General features: G+C 51.8%; 1 protein-coding gene and 1 non-coding gene across 2 annotated transcripts; one reads left to right on the top strand and one right to left on the bottom strand.

The window, feature by feature from the left end:
- Positions 1-4722: 4722 nt before the first annotated feature.
- On the top strand, positions 4723-14023 carry LOC127042367 (zinc finger protein 560-like). The gene is made up of 5 exons (XM_050935857.1): positions 4723-4842; positions 8728-8811; positions 9493-9619; positions 11441-11523; positions 13798-14023. The coding sequence occupies exons 2-5, from the start codon at positions 8740-8742 to the stop codon at positions 13963-13965; spliced, it is 450 nt and encodes a 149-aa protein (XP_050791814.1). The 5' UTR covers positions 4723-4842; positions 8728-8739; the 3' UTR covers positions 13966-14023.
- A 3017-nt stretch (positions 14024-17040) lies between these two features.
- TRNAV-AAC (transfer RNA valine (anticodon AAC)) lies at positions 17041-17113 on the bottom strand. The gene has a single exon. It is a non-coding gene; the product is annotated as a tRNA-Val (tRNA).
- Positions 17114-17985: the final 872 nt, after the last annotated feature.

Below are 17985 nucleotides of genomic sequence, written 5' to 3'. Positions count from 1 at the left end.
TGGTAAAGCTGCCACCAGCCAGGGATTTATACAGTGCCTGGCTCGCTGTGGTCTCCCCAAAACCTTCCCCGGGGGACCCCCAGACTCAGATGCCTTGAGTCTCACAACAAAGGGGAATAAACCATTTCCCTTCCCCCTCCTCCCCTCCAGGTGTTCCCTCCCTGGGTTCCTGGAGAGATATACAGAAGCAAGCTCCGTGAATCTAAACAGAGGGACTCCCCCCTCCCTGTTTCCAGTCCTGGAAATAGAAGTACCAAGATAGCTAATCTCTCTTCCCCCTTACCCAGAGGGTATGCAAAGTCAGGCTAGTAAATCTAACACAACGAGATTTTCCCCCTGACTTCTTCCTCCCACCAATTCCCTGGTGAGCTGCAGACTCAATTCCCTGGAGTCCCCACTAAAGAAAAAATCCAACAGGTCTTAAAAAGAAAGCTTTATATAAAAAGAAAGAAAAGGACATAAAAATGGTCTCTCTGTATTAAGGTGACAAATACAGGGTTATTTGCTTAAAAGAAAAAAATGAATAAACAGCCTTATCCAAAAAGAATACAATTTAAACATTCCAGCAACTACACACATGTAAATACAAAAAAAACCAATATAAACTTATTGTCTTATTATCTTTGTACTTACAACTTGGAAACAGAAGATTAGAAAGGCAGGAGATAGAAAAATCACTCTCATAGCCGAGACGCCACAGACACAAGACAAAGAACAAAGAACTCACACACAAACTTCCCTCCCACTCCCTGCTACAGCCCGGGGGCTGCAGCAGGGGCACAGAGCTTCTCTGGTCTCAGGGCCACAGCGAGGCAGGGGTAAAGGAGTGATAGGGTGGGGCTGGTGGGGGAAGGGGTGGAACAGAAGTGACAGTGGATGGGGCCATGGGTGGAAGGGGGTAGAGCCACAGACAGAAGGTAGGGGCATGGTTCTGGTGCTGGGGCCCCCACACTTGTTCTCCCTTTCCCGGGGGTTTGGCATCACTAGCCCCGGCTTAGCGAGTAGGGTTCAGTGGTCCCCATAATGTGGGGTGCGACTCCTAGGGGGACACAGAGGAACATTCATGGGGGCACCTCAGGACCTGAGCCAGCCCACATAGAGGGCAGGGAGGGAGCACCACTCTGCCACAGCTCTTCCCCAACCCCACCCTCAGCCTGAGACTCTGGCTCCCAGCCCGGCGTCGACCCCTTTACCCCTGTCCGCACCCCTCACCCCAGCAAGCAACAGCCCCACTCCTCCCAGCCCCGGTTCTTGACCGTGGCTTCCGAGGGGCCACAGCCATGGCTAAGAGGGCACAATGTGAAATGTTTGGGGACCACTGGTTTAGGGTGACGTCCTCAATCACTTCTCTGCAGTCCAATAAAAGCTATTCCTCACTCACCTACCCCTCCATCAGGACGGACTAGGTATGTTCTGCTGCCCTTCACTCATACAGGAAGGAGAATAACATTTCATTCCACTCAATCCTAAAGTCATTTGTAACCCAAGACCATCCCAAACTGGTCATTTTGGGGAAGCGGCCCCATCATGCTGCATAGCTAGGCAGAGTAGGTGTGTCTATGCAAACACGGTCTGTTCCGGAAGTCTTTCCCCAGCTCCTCACTAGGTGAGAGAGGGGAGCTCATTCAGACCCTGCTTTCGCTTAGTATTTAAAAACTCCTTAGTGTCCCTATCTCTGCCGGCCTTAGATTTCTCCTCCTGTCCGTTTTTTGACAGCTCAGATGAGGTGACCGAGTGGTTAAGGTGATGGACTGCTACCCCATTATGCTCTGCCTGCATGGGTTCAAATCCCATTCTCATCAGAGGCATTTAGTCTTCACCCTCCTTTATAGACAACCATCTCCCCCTTTGGTACAATAACAGATCAAACAATGTTGCTTGTGTTACCCAAAATTGGGTCAGTTAGTAAGCTTAGAGAGGACTAATAATGCCCCTCCCCCCAGAGTTTGGCAGAAAGCAGCACATTTATTAGCTTGATAGCTAAGCTCAAAAGAAGGGATGGGGGAGGGTGTCACATTCATACTCACGCTCCCAGGACAGGCCTGGCAGTGGAGATGTCAGGATCCTTTAAGGTAAGTGTCCCACAGCGCAGCGATGGACGGTGCGATGAAGATCAGTCTCCCTGAGGTGCAATAGAATGTAACACAGCGAACCACTGGCCAGATGGGCCGGGTGAAGGGCATTCACTGGAGGTACAAAGGAGAGTGGGAAAGCCACTTCACAGGCATTCAAAGCGGGAAAGGGCACAAGCTGGGGGAGTTTAACAGACCTTTTGAGCATACAGGTTATACAGAGCATACAGATCACTGCTGCTCCTACAACATGATAAGTTCTCAAGCAGCATGTTTCTTACTTTGCCCATCTGTCAATTTTGATGATTATTGATGGAAATATTTTGCCATTGGGTTGTGTGTTTACACAGAAATTGACATTTACCAACAAATACACAATTCTTCCAAGCCTGCCTAGTCTGCAGTTGATGGGTTTAGAGGGACACATTCACTCTTCCAGGTCCCCATTCCAGGCCTGTGCTCTCCAGGTTGTCAACTACCCGCACTGCTGGGATCCTTCCCTCATCTCCCCCCAAACCACTGCCCCACCCCCACTTCCGGGGTCCCCTCCCTACACTGTCTAACTCCACTGCTGGCAGGATCCCTTCCTGTTCCTTTCATTTCCTGCCTCCACTCTGGGCAAAAGCTCTGCACTCTTCCCACACCAGAAGTTGAACCCAGGCCACCTGGGTGAAAACCAGGAATCCTGACCACTAGCCCATATGGGACTATTGTTGCATCTGACGAAGTAGGTATTCACCCACGACAGCTCATGCTCCAATACGTCTGTTAGTCTATAAGGTGCCACCGGATTCTTGGCTGCTATTATTACTACAACTCAGGTCTTGGCTACACTGGAGAGTTACAGTGCAGGTGGTGGCTTTACAGCGCTGTAACTTACTCCCCGTCCACACTGGCAAGGCACATACAGCGCTGTATCTCCCTGGCTACAGTGCTGCATGTGCTCCACCTCGACGAGAGGAATAAAGAGAACAGAGCTGGTGATGCAGCGCTGGGGTGCCAGTGTAAACAGTGATTAATCTTACTACGCTGTCACTGACCTCCGGAACCTTCCCATAATGCTTTTAAGTAGAGATAACGCTCTTTGTTTTGGTGTGATGCCTCTGTTTGCTTTGCTGTGAGCTCAAGGCTCCCGGAGCTGCTTATCTAAAAACCAAACACAGTTACTGTTTGCAGTGAATGAGCAGAGGCAGGGGGATCCCTTTGGAACACCCACAGCTGGTGTTTGCTTGAGGAGAGAAGCAGCCGGGTGGGCACGGGGGAGGGGGGGTCTGTTTTGGATCAGCGGCTTATCTGGTCTGTGAGGAAAAGAACAAAGGCGGCTATTTGCATTTAGTGAATGAGAGAGGGGTGGGGGAGGAGGCTTGAACTTGCCAGGCAGGGAGCTGACACAGTGTCAGCTCCAAAAATCCACTCGCTCTGTCTCCCCCACGCTCCGTGTCACACTCCACCCCACCCTCCTCTTTTGAAAAGCACATTGCAGCCACTTGAATGCTGGGATAGCTGCCCATAATGCACCACTCCCAACAGCGCTGCAAATGTGGCCATGACAGAGTGCTGGTAGCTGTCAGTGTGTCCACACTGCAGCGCTTTCCCTAAACAGCTGTAGGAAGACAGCTTTAACTCCCAGCGCTGGACAGCTGCAAGTGTAGCCAAACCCTCTCTAAGCCGACCCCTTATGAGAACAGCAGGGACTAGCATGACTAGATGTCCCGATTTTTGGGTCTTTTTCTTATATAGGTGCCTATTAACCCCACCCCCATCCCAATTTTTCACATTTGCTGTCGGATCACCCTAGCAGGGGTTGCACACAGGGCTGCATTAACCTTCAGGTGCTGAGGTTTCCCTCTCTCCATTCCCAGAGCCTGTGATCAGGAAACAGACATCAGGGCTCCCACGTGCTGCACAGACCATGACTGAGATCAGACCCCATATTATGCAAGGTGCTGTACAAACCCTGGGCAACACTGAGACACCCAGGAGGTTCCCCTCAATTTCTCTGAGCCTCTGCTGCCCAACTTCTTCTGAATCCCTCTGGCTCACCCCCCCCCCACAAAAAACCCACCTTTCCAAACAGTCCTTCTTTCCTTGCCCCCTGATTCTGGTTTCACACCCTGGGACCATCTCCTCTCTTTGTCTCTCCCCCTCCAGGTGAAGCAGAGATGGAGGCAACTTCAGCCACTGGAGTCAGCCTCAGCGAGCACTGCAGCCGGCCCCGGGGGAGGGCGGGTGTTTGCAGACACAGGAAGGGAGCAGGGGGTGCTGGGAAGAAGGCGGCAGGAGAACAAAGCTCAGAGACCCAACATGGGGAAATTCCAGGGGGCGGGGCTCTGACACATCCCAGGTGCGGACAGCTCCTGGGGGCGGGGCTCTGGCTCAGCTCGGGGGCAGGGCAGCTCCTCGGGGCGGGGCTCCAGCACAGAGCAGGGGCGGGGCAGCTCCTGGGGGCGGGGCTCCAGCACAGAGCGGGGGCGGAGCAGCTCCTGGGGGCGGGGCTCTGGCACAGCCCATGGGCAGGGCAGCTCCTGGGGGTGGGGCTCTGGCACAGCCCGGGGGCGGGGCAGCTCCTGGGGGCGGGGCTCTGGCACAGCCCGGGGGCGGGGCAGCTCCTGGGGGCGGGGCTCTGGCACATTGTGACGCGGAGCCCGGGCTGAACAGCTGCTTCCTGGTTCTCCACGTGCTGCCAGCAGCGCTGGAGCTGCCCGAGCCGCAGCGGAGCCGCTGTTCTCAGCTGCAGCCAGGATCTGCCCCCGGCCCCGCTGGGATCCAGGTGGGGACAGAGACTGGCGCCCGGGGGTTCCCCTTGGTGTGGCTGGCGGGGGCGGGAGGGGAGAAGCCGGAGCTGCAGGCGGGGGAAGGGCGGTGGGACATTGTGACCCGGAGCCCCCGGGGAATGAGAGGCGCTGGGGGGCAGGAAAGTGACTCTGCCCCAGGGAGCCTGGGAGAAGCCTTGAAGGCGCCTCGGCCCCAGTGGAGCTGCAGGAGGATCCGCCCGCCCGCCCCGCTGGGATGGGGGGGCCGGGGCCCGGCCGTCGTGTGGGGGGGAGGGGCGGACCCCGGGCCAGGCGGGGGGGGGCGGTGTATTAAATCCCTCCCCATAGCAATGTGCTACTCCCGGGCACTGCGCATGCCCAGTAACAGCCGCTGAAGCCGCTGCCCTTCCCCTCTGCCCGGACCAGCCGTAACGTTCCGCCGGGCGCTGGGGGCGGGGCTGGAGCGGGGCGGGGGAGTAACAGGGAGCGTGGGAGGGGCGGGCGCAGAGCAGGAAATTGATGGGCGGGGGGGGGTCAGGCAGCTGGAGGCAGGGTTCGTGGGGGGCTAAAGGGCACAATCCGGGCTGGGGGGAGGAGCAGGAGTTGAGCTCAGGGTGAGGCGCTGGCAGAGCCCCCCCCTTTGGTGTGAGGGCGGAGGTGTCGAGGGGGGAGGAGAAGCCGGAGTTGCAGGTGGGGGAGGTCACTGGGGTGGGGGTGTAGATCTGTCTCTGTGCAGCCAGGACATTCCCGGGGTGGGAGGGAGGTGAGTTAACTGGATCCTGTCCCAGTTTTTGCCACTTCCTCCCACACACACATTCTCTCAAGATTTCCCCTTTTCTCTCTCATTATCACACGTGGCTATAAAATCCAGGGAGATTCTCCTCTCCCCCTCCAATGATCAGCTCTCTAATTGCCTCTGATTTTCCCTTTTCTCTCCATACTTCTCAAATGTCAATTTAAAATCTCTCCGATGGGGGGTGGATTTTCCCACCCATTTTATCTGCAGCGATTTGTCCTTGTTTGGGTGGGAAATTGTTGCCCTGGGTCATTCCCCAGAACATGGCTCCCACTGGAGTGGGATGGGATGAGGTTCCCGTTCTCTGCCAGGGCAGGGAAGGGAAGGGAGGAGCACATCCCCCATGGAGACTGCCCAGACCCCATTTCCCAATTCCCCTGCGGCCCCCTTCCATTGTCCAGGGAGCCTTCCAGCTCCCCCCCCCGCCCTTAAATCAGCTCCTCAAAGGGCTCTGAGCTGCTCACGTGAATGGTTGCCCCGTGGCCGGGGGGGACCATCACATTCTGTTTATGTATTGGACAGTCATATAAAATCCAGTCCAACAGTCCCCCTTTTCCACTAGTTATTTAATAGCAACATCAAATCCCCTCCGATCTTGGTGGTTTTCTCTCATGTTATCAAATGTCGTTTGTGACAGGGTTCTCTCTGCGTGTCTCAAAGATTGATATAAAATACCCCAAACATTTGCCCCACTTCTCTCTAGTTGTTTTATTTCTAATTGAATATGATGGGTTGTTTCCCAATGTGCTAAGATGCAGCCGCCTCTGGGGTGGATCCATGGTGGCCATTATTTGCTAGTGACAGCCCGTGGATCTTTCTTGCCCTCCAGGCCTTCCATTCTCCTGTTAAAGAAGCACTCCCCAGGCTCCCTCTGCCTGTGTGACTGGCCAGCAGGAGGTGGTGTTAACTTTCTAGCCACTTCTCACACTCTGTGAGGTAACACTTGCAGGGGCAGGGAAGGTGTCTGTGTGGGGAGATTGCAGCTGAAGGGGCATTGTGGTAGGGGGAGGCCTCTGGGTGGCTGGGCAGGGGGTACCCTAGTAAGGTTGGTGGGTTGTGGAGGTTTGGGGTTTTTCGGGGGTGGTGGTTCTGATGTGCCCATCCCTGAGGCTATGGGTCCTGGAGGTGGGTATCGCTGGGGGCCTGGTGGCTGCAGAACAGTGGGGGTGGGTGTCTCTTGGGGAGGCGGGACAGAGGGTTAGAGGGAGCCTGGTTCTGTGCCAGGGGCTCTGTCTGTGCTTCCCCCGCTGGTTCCTGGTTTTGTTGCCATGCCCAGTGCACAGAGCTGGGGGAGGGGATCCCTGGCACTAGGTGAGGGCATGCCAGGGAAGCAGAGTGATGGGTCGCACTGTAAAGCATCAGGGGGTCACACTGGGCAGAGGAGGGGGTCCCAGGCAAATGTCAGGGTAGATCGTTCTGGAGGGTGGGGAAGTTCCTAGGCAGGCAGTGAGGGACTGAGTTCCCAGTGGGGGGGGGGTCCCTTGAGGGGGTCCCTGGCTGCTGGGGGCTCTTGGTGGGGGGAACCCTTTGGGATTCCCAACCTGGCAATCATGGTGTGGTGGGGGTTCTCTGGCCGGTGGGGCTTTGAGGGGTATCTGGGGTCCCTGGCCAGGGACTCTGGGGGCTGCGTCCCAGGGAATATCTGATGGGATCCTGGCTGGGGGGTGTCTGGGGCCCCTGGCTGGGGGGTCTGGGCTCTGGGTACTAGGGGGTGTCTGGGGGCTGCTGCTAACCATGATCCTTCTCTCTGGTCAACTTGTACCAGAGTCCTGGCTCCTAGTCACCAGGTCACCAAGTCCATTCCCCAGTCACGTGCCCTGTCACTGTGATAACTTTCTGTCCACTTAGCAAACACTGTTAGTGTGAATTCACAGAATTTACTTTTCTCCTCTTTTGAAAACTGCAGGAACTTTCGGTTCCGTTTGGAAAATTTTTGCCCCCAGTCCTTGTCCTAGATCTGCGGGGGTGAGGGAGGTGGGAAGGGAGTCAGCACTGCCACACGATGGTCTTTTCCACAGCGTTCTGAACTCATTCTTTCTGAAATCCGGTGTCATTGAGACCGTTGTTAATCCAGAGTCACTGTATGGAAAGACAAGGAGTGATTCCAGATGGACAGTGGGTCAAATGAGATCAGCCATTCTCCCTGTGAGGAGGGGCTCCCATTAGCTGCTCTCCCCAGAGAGCTAAAGGAGGGAAGCTGCTCATACACTCCGTCCCTCTCTGCTCAGGATATTGGGGTTCAGCTTCCTGGGTCAGATGCTGCAGCCTCCATTGTGATCTGGGAGACCAGGCTTGGCAGCTGCTGCTCCCCCAGTGGGGCTCTGTGCTGGGAAGTGACCTTAATTAAAGCTTCTTCTCTGCCCGGCCCAGGGGATGACTTTCTGCAGCTGGTCCTAGCCCCCTAGGGCAGTCCTGGGCCCTGTTACTACTAAATTCTGAGCCAGAGTCTCCAGGTAACTGAAAGACCTCAGGGAATGTCCTAGGGTCTGGCAAGAAAGTGACTCTGCACAAACAACACCACCTCATTTCTCCTCCCATTAGCGGTTGCCAGGAGGAAATCCAGCCATGGGAGAGCAAAGCCCCCAGGAATGGGACTGTCCCAGCCAGAGGGGCAGGGAGAGAGGACAGGGGAAGGAGAGACTGAAAGGGGCAGTGGGAGAAATGAATGTGGGGGAGAGATTTCCAGCTCTCTAGTCCACCCAGACACATGTATTGCTGCATCCTGGGGCAGAACCACTTTCCAGTGAACAAAACAAGGATCAGACAGAGCAAAAGCCAGTTCCTGACTCCATATTCCCCCTGCTGGGGTGTGGCTGCCGTGGGGTCAGTGTCTGAGGGAATCCCCCACAGTGACTCCTTTGGTTCTGCTCTTATCTAGCCTTGTGTTCAGAGAAGGGGTGAGGGGAGAGAGAAGGGAGGTTAAAAATGTGTCTGTGGACTTAGCCTGGCAGGAGGGGCCAGGTCTAAATTGTAATAAACAGATTGAGCATTTCCCAGCATGACAGAATCTAGGGTGTCTGTCTGCAGGGAAAGGGCCTGGGGGAATTGTGATGTGAAATTAACTAAAACCGGTTCTGAAACGCCCACAACTGCCCTTCTCCCCCAGACAGGCTGCAGAATGTTTTGCTCCAGCTCATCCCAGCCTGGCGTGGGACAGGGAAGAGAAATGGCTGCAGTGGAGTCAGTCCAGGTAGAGATTATCGGGGGGTTGCTGGTGGGTTCCTGCTGGAGGAAAGGGAGAGCAAATACACCAGAGGTGGGAAGGTTTGCAGAGTCTGGTTTGGAGGTTGGAGCGGGGCAGGAAATTCACAGCGTGGGGAAAGGAGGAGGCCAGGGTGTGGCAGACCTGCTGGGAGTTATTTACTAAGTGGCCTAGATTCTAGGAACAGACCCAGGAGGTTTGGAGGTGGAAATGCCCTAATTTGTGAAGAGAGAAAATAACCCACCTACATGGAGCTAGTCAAACTGACCAGACTCCTAGTGCTGGAGCCTGACCTCATTAACCATCAGCTGCTGTGAGATATAAAGGGGACACCCATGAGTCAGGCTTATTGGAGCTGCCTCTCCCTTCATATCCCGCTCCTCACAATGAGGAGGGTGTTGGGCATCCTACCAGCGAGCTCTCCCTGGACCCTGCTAGGGGCTCCATCTCCTGTATCAGTCAGTGGCTAGTAGGGGGGTGATGGATATGCTGGGAGAGATAAGGGGCTCTCTCTTCATCCCCTCACCCTGGCATTTGCTGGATACTCTGAGCCAGGTCGAGGTGGGACTCTCCTGACTATGATCCACCCAGAGCTTCCATTTGATTCACTCTTCTCTGCCACAAATAGTGGGGCAGCAAGTCCTTAGTGTTGGACTCTTACTCTTTCAGGGGCTGGTGACCTTCAAGGAGATGGCTATGTATTTCACCAGGGAAGAGTGGGCTCTGCTGGACCCCACTCAGAGAGCCCTCTACTGGGATGTCATGCAGGAGAACTATGAGACTGTGACCTCGCTGGGTAAGGGTTCCTGTCCCTTCTGTTCTTGGAAGGGGAAATGAAGAGTGAAGGTTCACGCCACCCCCACAATGCCATCTGTACCCTGTCCTGTTTCAGCATCACCCCAATAGGCCAGTGACACACATAATACCAGAGACCCTCCTCTGCTGCAGAACACTTTGGGAACAGAGCACAGGAGCCGTATTGCACAGTGTCAAATATCTCCTGTTTGCTCAAGTGAAACTGGGGGTTAGGTCTGGCATAACTGTCCCATACCCCTAATCATTTTTCTTGCCCTTTTCTGAACCTTTTCCAATTCCAATATTTCTATTTTTGAGATGGGGTGACATGTGCATGCAGTATTCAAGATGTGGGTGTATCATGGATTTATTTGCTGTTTTTACAAATATGATCTATGAGATATTCTGTCATATCTATCACTTTCTTAATTATTTCCTACATTGTTCACTTTTTTTCACTGCTGCTGCACATTGAGTGGATGTTTTCAGAGAACTATCCACAGTGACTCCAAGATCACTCTCTTGAGTGGAAACAACTAATTTAGACCCCATCATTTTGTATGTATAGTTGGGATTGTGTTTTCCAATGGGCTGCACTATGTGCTATCCTGTCATCTAGTACTGCTAAGATCCTGGATTCAGTAATATCCCTGCCCTTCCTGTTCCCTTTCTCCACCGAACCCCGCCAGCCCATGCTTCCTGTTCCCAGCTTCCCCAGGATTCTCGCACTGTCTCTGAACCTCTCTGTCAGCAAGAAGCAGTGCCAGGGACACTTGCCCTCTGTCTGGAGTCTTCGATTTCTGGGACATGGATTTACTTTCTCTGTGTTGTAAGAGGCTCTGTCATAATGAGTGTCTGTGATGTTACCCAGAGTACAATCTGGACTGTTAAATAGCTGTACCTCAGTCCTCCAGCATGGGGTGCCTTTTCCACTGTTTTCCCGCGAGAACAGCCCCTCTTGGCCAATTAACACACAGTCTCCAGCATGTAACTCACTCCCAGCTACACAGTATTGAGTGCTGCTAGACAGCCACTCATGAATTACACCTCAGGAGAAAACCAGCAAATTCTCAAGTGCCCAACTTTCCCCCAGAAATGTGCATCTTGCACTGTCCAGCACGCTACTGAACGACCCAAGCTCATATGAAGTCTGTCATTTCATCAGCGGAAAATGACATGCACCAGCTTGTTATCCCAAACAGAGTTTCCAACACACTTCAATCCACACATACTGGTTAGATGAACAATAAACCAAGCTTGTTAACTACCAAAAACTAAAACTAGGCCCAGTCCATGAAAGGGGCACTCCCAGGAGAGACTGTACAAAGGCTGGAACATGAAACACCTTTGTAAACCTGAGACAGCTGCCTTGGGGACAATGACAGGGAGAATCCCCCAAAGTGACTCCTTTGTTTCTGCTCTTCTCTGGCCTCCGATTGTTCCTTCCAACGTGGAGTACTTTGCACTTGTCTCTACTGAATTTGATCCTATTTACTTCAGATCATTTCTCCCGTTTGTCCAGATCATTTTGAATTTTAATCCAATCCTCCAAAGCACTTACAACCCCTCCCAGCTTGGTGTTGTCCGCAAACTTGATACGTGTAAGAGAGAGACTGTTACTGGGAGGGTTTCCCCATGTGTCAGAGGGTTACACCCTGGTGGGAGGGGGCTAGGCCTGTACTGGAATAAGGTCACTCTGTGCTTCACAGTGTGCTAGAACCTAGAATGTGCATTAGCAGGGGAAAAGCTGGGGGGAATCGGCTTGTGGAATGGACAAAAGCCTAGTCTGAATTCTCACACCTTGCCCTTTTCACCCCGGCAGGCCAGAGAATAACATCCATGTTTCGCTGCAGATCATCTCGTCCTCCCAGGGGCAAGGAAATGGCTGCAATGGAGCTGGCTCAGGTAAGAGATTATCAGGGTGGCGGGCTCTGCTTGGAGGTTGAGGAGCAGTAAATGCATAAGAGGGTGGGAATTGCTAGAGGTGGTGGGAAGCAGGAAATATCTCGGGTGGAGAAAGGGAGGGGACAGCATGTGACAAACCTGCTGAGACTTGTGTAGTGTAGGGCGTGATGGGTTGTCACCCCCAGGAGGCAGTTTGTGGAGCTTCTGGGAACTGCTGTGTCCTCTAACCCTCACGCTGGGCTGGCCCTTCTCACACTGCTTTGCTGGAGATTTCGCCAGCCTCTCCAGGGCCTGTTATCACCCAACACAACAGCAGGTGGCGCCATGCAGCCAACTAAGCTACCTGAGTGCGTTACCTAAGCCACTCAAGGACAGATAGAAGACAAGAGCCAATTTCCCACTCCCCAACCTTGCACACTTGCTGTAGTATAAATCCAGAATGATACCATCTTATAGTGCACAGGGATCTCTATAATACAAGCTCATTAATGTAGTTCCCCTTCCCCTCGATATGGGACAGATGTGCACAACAAGCTGAGATTTTCCCCAGACACTTCACTCAAAATACGCTGGTTAAGATAAAGCATCAAACAAGTTTATTAACTGCAGAAAGATAGATTAAGTGATTATAAGTGATAACAAACAGATCAAAGCAGATTATTTAGCAAATAACCAAAACTCAGACTAAGCCTAACATACTAGATGGATAGAATTTGAATTAGCAATTTCTCACCCTGACTGATGGTACAAGCAGTCCCCCAAGTTTCCATACACAAGCTAGAAATCTCTTGATCCTGGGAGCAGCACTTCCCCCACATCCGTTTTTGTTTCTCAGGTGTTTCCAGAAGTTCTCTTGTGTGGAGAATGAGGCCAAGAGATGATGTCACACCCCACCTTATGTAGCTTTTCCATATGGTGGGAACCTTTTGTTCCAAACTCAGTTCCTAGTCCAGTTTGTGGAAAAATACAGGTACTAAAATGGAGTTTAGTGTCATGTGGTCTGGTCACAGGCCCTGCTGAGTCATAGTAGCCATGACTCATAGGCTGGCTGAAACATTCACAGGAAGGCTAAGCTCTTCCACAGTCCATTGTCTTTGTTGAGCCATCAGCACTGTCTGGCTTCTTCATTGTTGTACCTGAAAGGCTCATTGTGGGTGTTACCCAGAGTAAGCACATTTGAAATACAGATACAGAGTCAATATCCATAACTTCAGATACGAACATGATATGTGCACACAAATAGGATAATCATATTCAGCAAATCAGAACTTTTCCAGTGACACCACACATGATGCATCTTCTACAAAATAGATCATAATTATGTCCTAATCATATTATAATCATACCACTATGATGAATATGGGGGTGTAGTGTCAGATAGGTCCTAATTTCAAGGCACAGGAGTTGGGAATGGAACTTCCCCTCTTTGTGGAACAGGAAATAACCCTCCAGCCAGGGCTGGGACAACTTCCCAGACTCTCAGCGATGGAGCCTGAATCTACTGACATTTCATTAATTACCACCAACCCCAATCTTTGTGGCAACTGTAAACTTTATCAGTGATGATTTTGTACTCTCTTCTAAGTCATGGATAAGAATGTTAAATAGCACAGGGCCAAGAACCAATCCCTGCAGGAACCTGCTAGAAAGAAATCCACTCGATCATGGTTCCCCATTTACTATCAGAGTTTTTAATCTATTTAATGTATGCCGTGTTTATTTTGTATCATTCTAGTTTTTTTTAGTAAAAATATTGTGCTAATCAAGTCATGTCCCTTACGGAAGTTTAGGTATATTACATCAATACTATTAGCTGCAACCAAACTTTTGATCTCATCCAATAAGGATATCCCGTTAGTTTGATAGGCTCTATTTTCTCTAAACCTTTGTTAATGGGCACTACAATTCTGACCTTCTAACTTCTATTCTTTATGATTGACTTCCCCTTTCTTCCATATATTTTATTTGGAGAGTGCTTGGATTCCTACCAGGGAGCCACTATCAGGGTCCAGAGACAGCCCCATCTCCTATATTAAGCTCTGGCTAGTAGCTATGTGATAAATGTGAAGACCCTGCTTCTGTCTGTCAGATGGGAGACACAAAGGTTCTCTCTTTCTACCCTCTGATGCCTCCTGGCTGCTGTAAGCAAGGTGGGGTGGGACTCTGTTAACATGTGCCTCCCGGAGCTTCCATTTCCCTGGTGCTGCTGTTCCGTGAATAGTGGGGTTGTGAGTGGGTCAGCAGGTACTGAGTATTGGACTCCTGCTCTTTCAGGGGCCGGTGACCTTCGAGGAGGTGGCTGTGTATTTCTCCAGGGAAGAGGGGACTCTGCTGGACCCCACTCAGAGAGCCCTCTACAGAGATGTCATGCAGGGGAACTATGAGACGATGGTCTTGCTGGGTAAGGATTCCTGTCCCTTCTGTTCTTGGAAGGGGAAATGAAGAGTGAAGGTTCATGCCACCCCCACAATGCCATCTGTACCCTGTCCTGTTTCAGCATCACCCCAATAGGCCAGTAACATACATACTACTAGAGACCCTCCTCTGCTGCAGAACACTTTGGGAACAGAGCACAGGAGCAGCATCACACAATGTCAAATATCTCCTCTTTACTCAAGTAAAACTGGGGTTAGGTCCAGCATAATGAACAGAAGCTTCCTACCCCCAGCCTTCTCTCAAACCCTGAGCCTTCTCTACCCAAACCAGAATGTGCTTGGGGTGTAACAAGCAGGCGGCTGGAGTCAGAGCTGCCAGTCCAGGGTTACTTATCATACAGACACTCAGTGCGTCCTTGAACGCTGGCTGGGAGTATCCAGACAGGGGAGCTCCAGCAGCAGAACACTGAATCTCACCCAGGATTACAGATGACACAACTCCTCGCCGATCTGGATTGCACCCCAGCATGTGAAAATGGCCTAGGTTGGTAGTGACATTTCTTGAGACATGGAGAGTCTTGCTCCCATATCACCAGGTGTAATAAAAATAACAGGAAAGGCCAAATATGGAAAACTGATTGTTCAGCTTGCTTTTGACCTGCATCATATTTTGCAGTATATTCCAAATAAGGAAATTAACGTGCAACGTATGTGTCATTGTTTGTGGTTTTAAGCTGTAAAAGGCTTGTGTGATTTTTAGCTCAGGAACAGTATTCCAATAGCTGTCGCCCCCTGCGTGCTTGTAACCAAGAAAAGAGCCTCAGGCTGAGCTGATTCAAATATTAATCCTGTGGTCGTTTTCCACAACAGCCTCAATAGGTCCCTGTGATGGAATGTAAGGCTACATCTAGACTACCCACCGTATCGGCGGGTTAAAATCGATTGCTCGGGGATCGATATATGGCGTCTCATCTAGACGCCATATATCGATCCCCGAGCGCGCTTATATCGATTCCGGAACAACACCAACCCCAACGGAGTTGCTGATTTGACAGGGGGAGCCGCGGACATCGATCCCGCGCGGTGAGGATGGGTGAGTAATCCGATCTTAGATATTCGACTTCAGTTACGTTATTCACGTAGCTGAATTTGCGTATCTAAGATCGATTTCCCCCCGTAGTGTAGACCAGCCCTTAATGTCTTCACACCTTCCCCCTGCAGGAGAATGGCTGTTTGACCAGCTGTTTGCCTTGCTGTCTCTGAGGAACTGGTCTGTGGGTGTTCCCCAGAACTGTAACTTTTTCAGTAATATCATACTGTAAAATCTCACAATTTTACATACAGTGTTACTACACATTTTAACAGGAGGATAATATTCAGTAGGTTATGCGTTTTCTAATGATACCTCACAAGCCATTTTCCACTAGCAGGGTCTTCTCTGTTCACAGAATTTCTGATAGTTTGATGTCTGCTGGCACTGGATATCACTATTTTGGCATCTCTCTCTCTGTCTCAGTGAGCACCCGCTGTGGTTGTTGAAAGTCTGTGATGGGATCTATGGGATGCAACTGAACAGTGGGACCCCTGAGCCCTTTGTCCCACCACCTGGGCTCCCTCTCACACATGTGATGCTGAGACAAGCTGTGAATCTCTGGCAGATATTGCACTTACACAGACATCCGTAGGTAGGGACACAGCCAACTGAATTACATGAATGCTTCTGCAGCCACTCATAACACTAATGATAGAAAGTCGCCCCCCCTACAGCTCTGCAGCCTTGCACCCCTGGATCATACCATCTTGCCTTAATCAGAAGCCTGATCAGTGTGAGTTTATTACACAGGGTCCACCCCTCCCTCACTGTGAATAGTACATGAACCAGCCTTGTAATGGAGCTGAGATTTCCCAAGAACTTCAAGCAAAATACACCAGTTTAAGTAGAGCATAAAACAGATTTATTAACTACAGAAAGATGGAGTTTTAAGGATTATAAGTGGTAGGAATAAAAGATCAAAGTAAATTACCATGGAAATTAAAGATAAATTCACAATCTAAACTTTACACCTTATTACACTAGGGCGTAGTTCAGTTATGCACACAGGAAGGCTTAATGCTCGAGCTGCTGCACATGCTGGGCAGGCTTAAGGTCGGGCTCCCCATGGCAGGAGAGAAGAAGACTCGGCCCCTGGAGGGGCAGGCTGGGGCTTCCTGGATCCCATTTGCTCACAGCCAGCGCCCTGCCCCCACTCCCAAGTCATCCATGGCGCCCCCAGGTCGGCCAGAATGGAGCAGCAGTTTTCACTGCACTACGTCCACTTATGGCTTACAGGCAACTCCCAGACTCACCACAGTCCACCATCTCGGCCAGAAAGGAGCCCACTCAGCCTCACCATTGCTGCTTTTCCTTCCCCCCAGAACCCCGCTTCTCCTGGGCTGCAAGTAGCCATCCCTGGGATGCCAACAGGCAGCCACAGGGGTCTGTCTCTCAGCAGCCAACCGCACCTCCATGGGTTCAGCCCTCAGAAGGGCAGGTGGGGGTTTCCTGGATCCCAGTTGCTCACAGCCAGCCCAGCCTCCACCTCTAAAACCATCAGTCATGCCCCCAGGTTGGCCATAAAGGAGCCGCCATTCTCCACTTGGACTCAGCTTTGCTTGTTTTCCTTTCACCCAGAACCTCCCTTCTTCTCCTGGGCTGCAAGTAGCCACTCCTGGGAAGCCAAGAGGCAGGCACAGGATTCTACCTCCCAGCAGCCAACCACACCTCCCCAGGCTTTGCAGAATGAAGGGTGGTGCTCTACTAACCCCACTTAGCCGCACAGCTTCTTCCCTGCCTTCCTCAGCTCAACTTTCCTCTATTGCCCCATTCCTGCCTCACTTCCTCCTTTGGCCAGTCACGCAAAGGAGCCCAGCAGGAAGTGAGAGCCTCTATAGGCCAACCTCCAACAGCAGAGGTGGCCAAGCCACAAGCCTCCAAATGGTGACTGGCCTAACTACTCTAGGTTCTCCAGCCTGACACCAAGGTGCTTTCTCCACTGCTGTCAGCATCCTCTGTCATGCAGGGGTTGGAGTTATCCCAGGGACAGGCCAATAGGAGGAGTGCCCTTTCTGAATAACAAGGGGATCTGGGAAAAGGAAGCCAGCATGTTTCTGCCTGGTTTTGAACCAGGGACCTTTTGCGTGTTAGGCAAATGTGATAACCACTACACTACAGAAACTCCACCTACTGGGTTGTTGCTCACTCTGGCACAGACCGATGGACAAATCTAGAGAATGTGGTGGTAGCCCCTCGATAGGTCAGCTGGCAGGGCAGAGGACTGGAGCCAGCACTCAGGAAGTCGTCCTTACCTCGCCCGTGTGACTCCAGCTTGAGGGAGAGCTTCTTTTTCTTCTCCTTGCTGACAAAGAGCAAGAGAAGAATGAAAGGTCAGGTGGGCCAACTCGGTGCAGAAGCCCATGCTGTCTTTTCCTGCTGCATAGCCTGAAATGAGGGACTCGTGGCAGTTAAAGGAACTGCTGCACTCTCAGAAAACATCCCGCCCGTGCATAAAGGAGGATAGAAGAGCCTGTTAGTCTAGCACGCTCCCAGCTGAACTGTTTCAGCAGCTGCTAGGTTTCTTTTTGGCCTGTTACTTTTCTGTCTGGGATGTTGTTGTCAGCTGTGGCACAGAAAAAGGACGTCATTGCGAGCTGCCCATGAAGATAAGATTAACTTTTGCCTTCCTTGCTCGGCTTTACTTGCTTCCTCACCCTATTCCTGCCTTAGTTCCTGTGTTACCTGAAGGCAACGGGGGCCCAGCAGTACGAAGAGGAAGTTAGACAGCTAGACCCTGGTGGCAAAAGTTCTGCCACCGCTTGCCACCCCACTCTCTTCTCCCAGCTTCACATATTGACCGCCAGGGACTTGGTGCCCAGCAGCGCAACGGAAGGCAGTGGACAGAGCCACCCTCGCCTTGAAGCTCTGGCTCATTAAACCGTATCTTCAGTCGCTGATGGCCAATGAGAGACCAACAGCGCTTGCCATTTTAGCACTTGAAAATGCCATTGGTCAGTCACTGGATCTCTTTAATGCTGTTACATAACAAATGAA

This window comes from Gopherus flavomarginatus, unplaced genomic scaffold (assembly GCF_025201925.1).
Source record: "Gopherus flavomarginatus isolate rGopFla2 unplaced genomic scaffold, rGopFla2.mat.asm mat_scaffold_37_arrow_ctg1, whole genome shotgun sequence".
Lineage (NCBI taxonomy): Eukaryota > Metazoa > Chordata > Testudines > Testudinidae > Gopherus > Gopherus flavomarginatus.
This window is presented reverse-complemented; position numbering and strand designations above follow the sequence as displayed.

What these genes read in the sequence shown, in the direction of transcription:
- LOC127042367 (XM_050935857.1), top strand. Translation starts at nt 8,740, where the DNA reads ATGTTTTGCTCCAGCTCATCCCAGCCTGGCGTGGGACAGGGAAGAGAA. An exon ending in CTGCAGTGGAGTCAGTCCAG is followed by an intron (nt 8,812 to 9,492) that starts GTAGAGATTATC and finishes TTACTCTTTCAG; the next exon opens with GGGCTGGTGACCTTCAAGGA. An exon ending in TGAGACTGTGACCTCGCTGG is followed by an intron (nt 9,620 to 11,440) that starts GTAAGGGTTCCT and finishes TCACCCCGGCAG; the next exon opens with GCCAGAGAATAACATCCATG.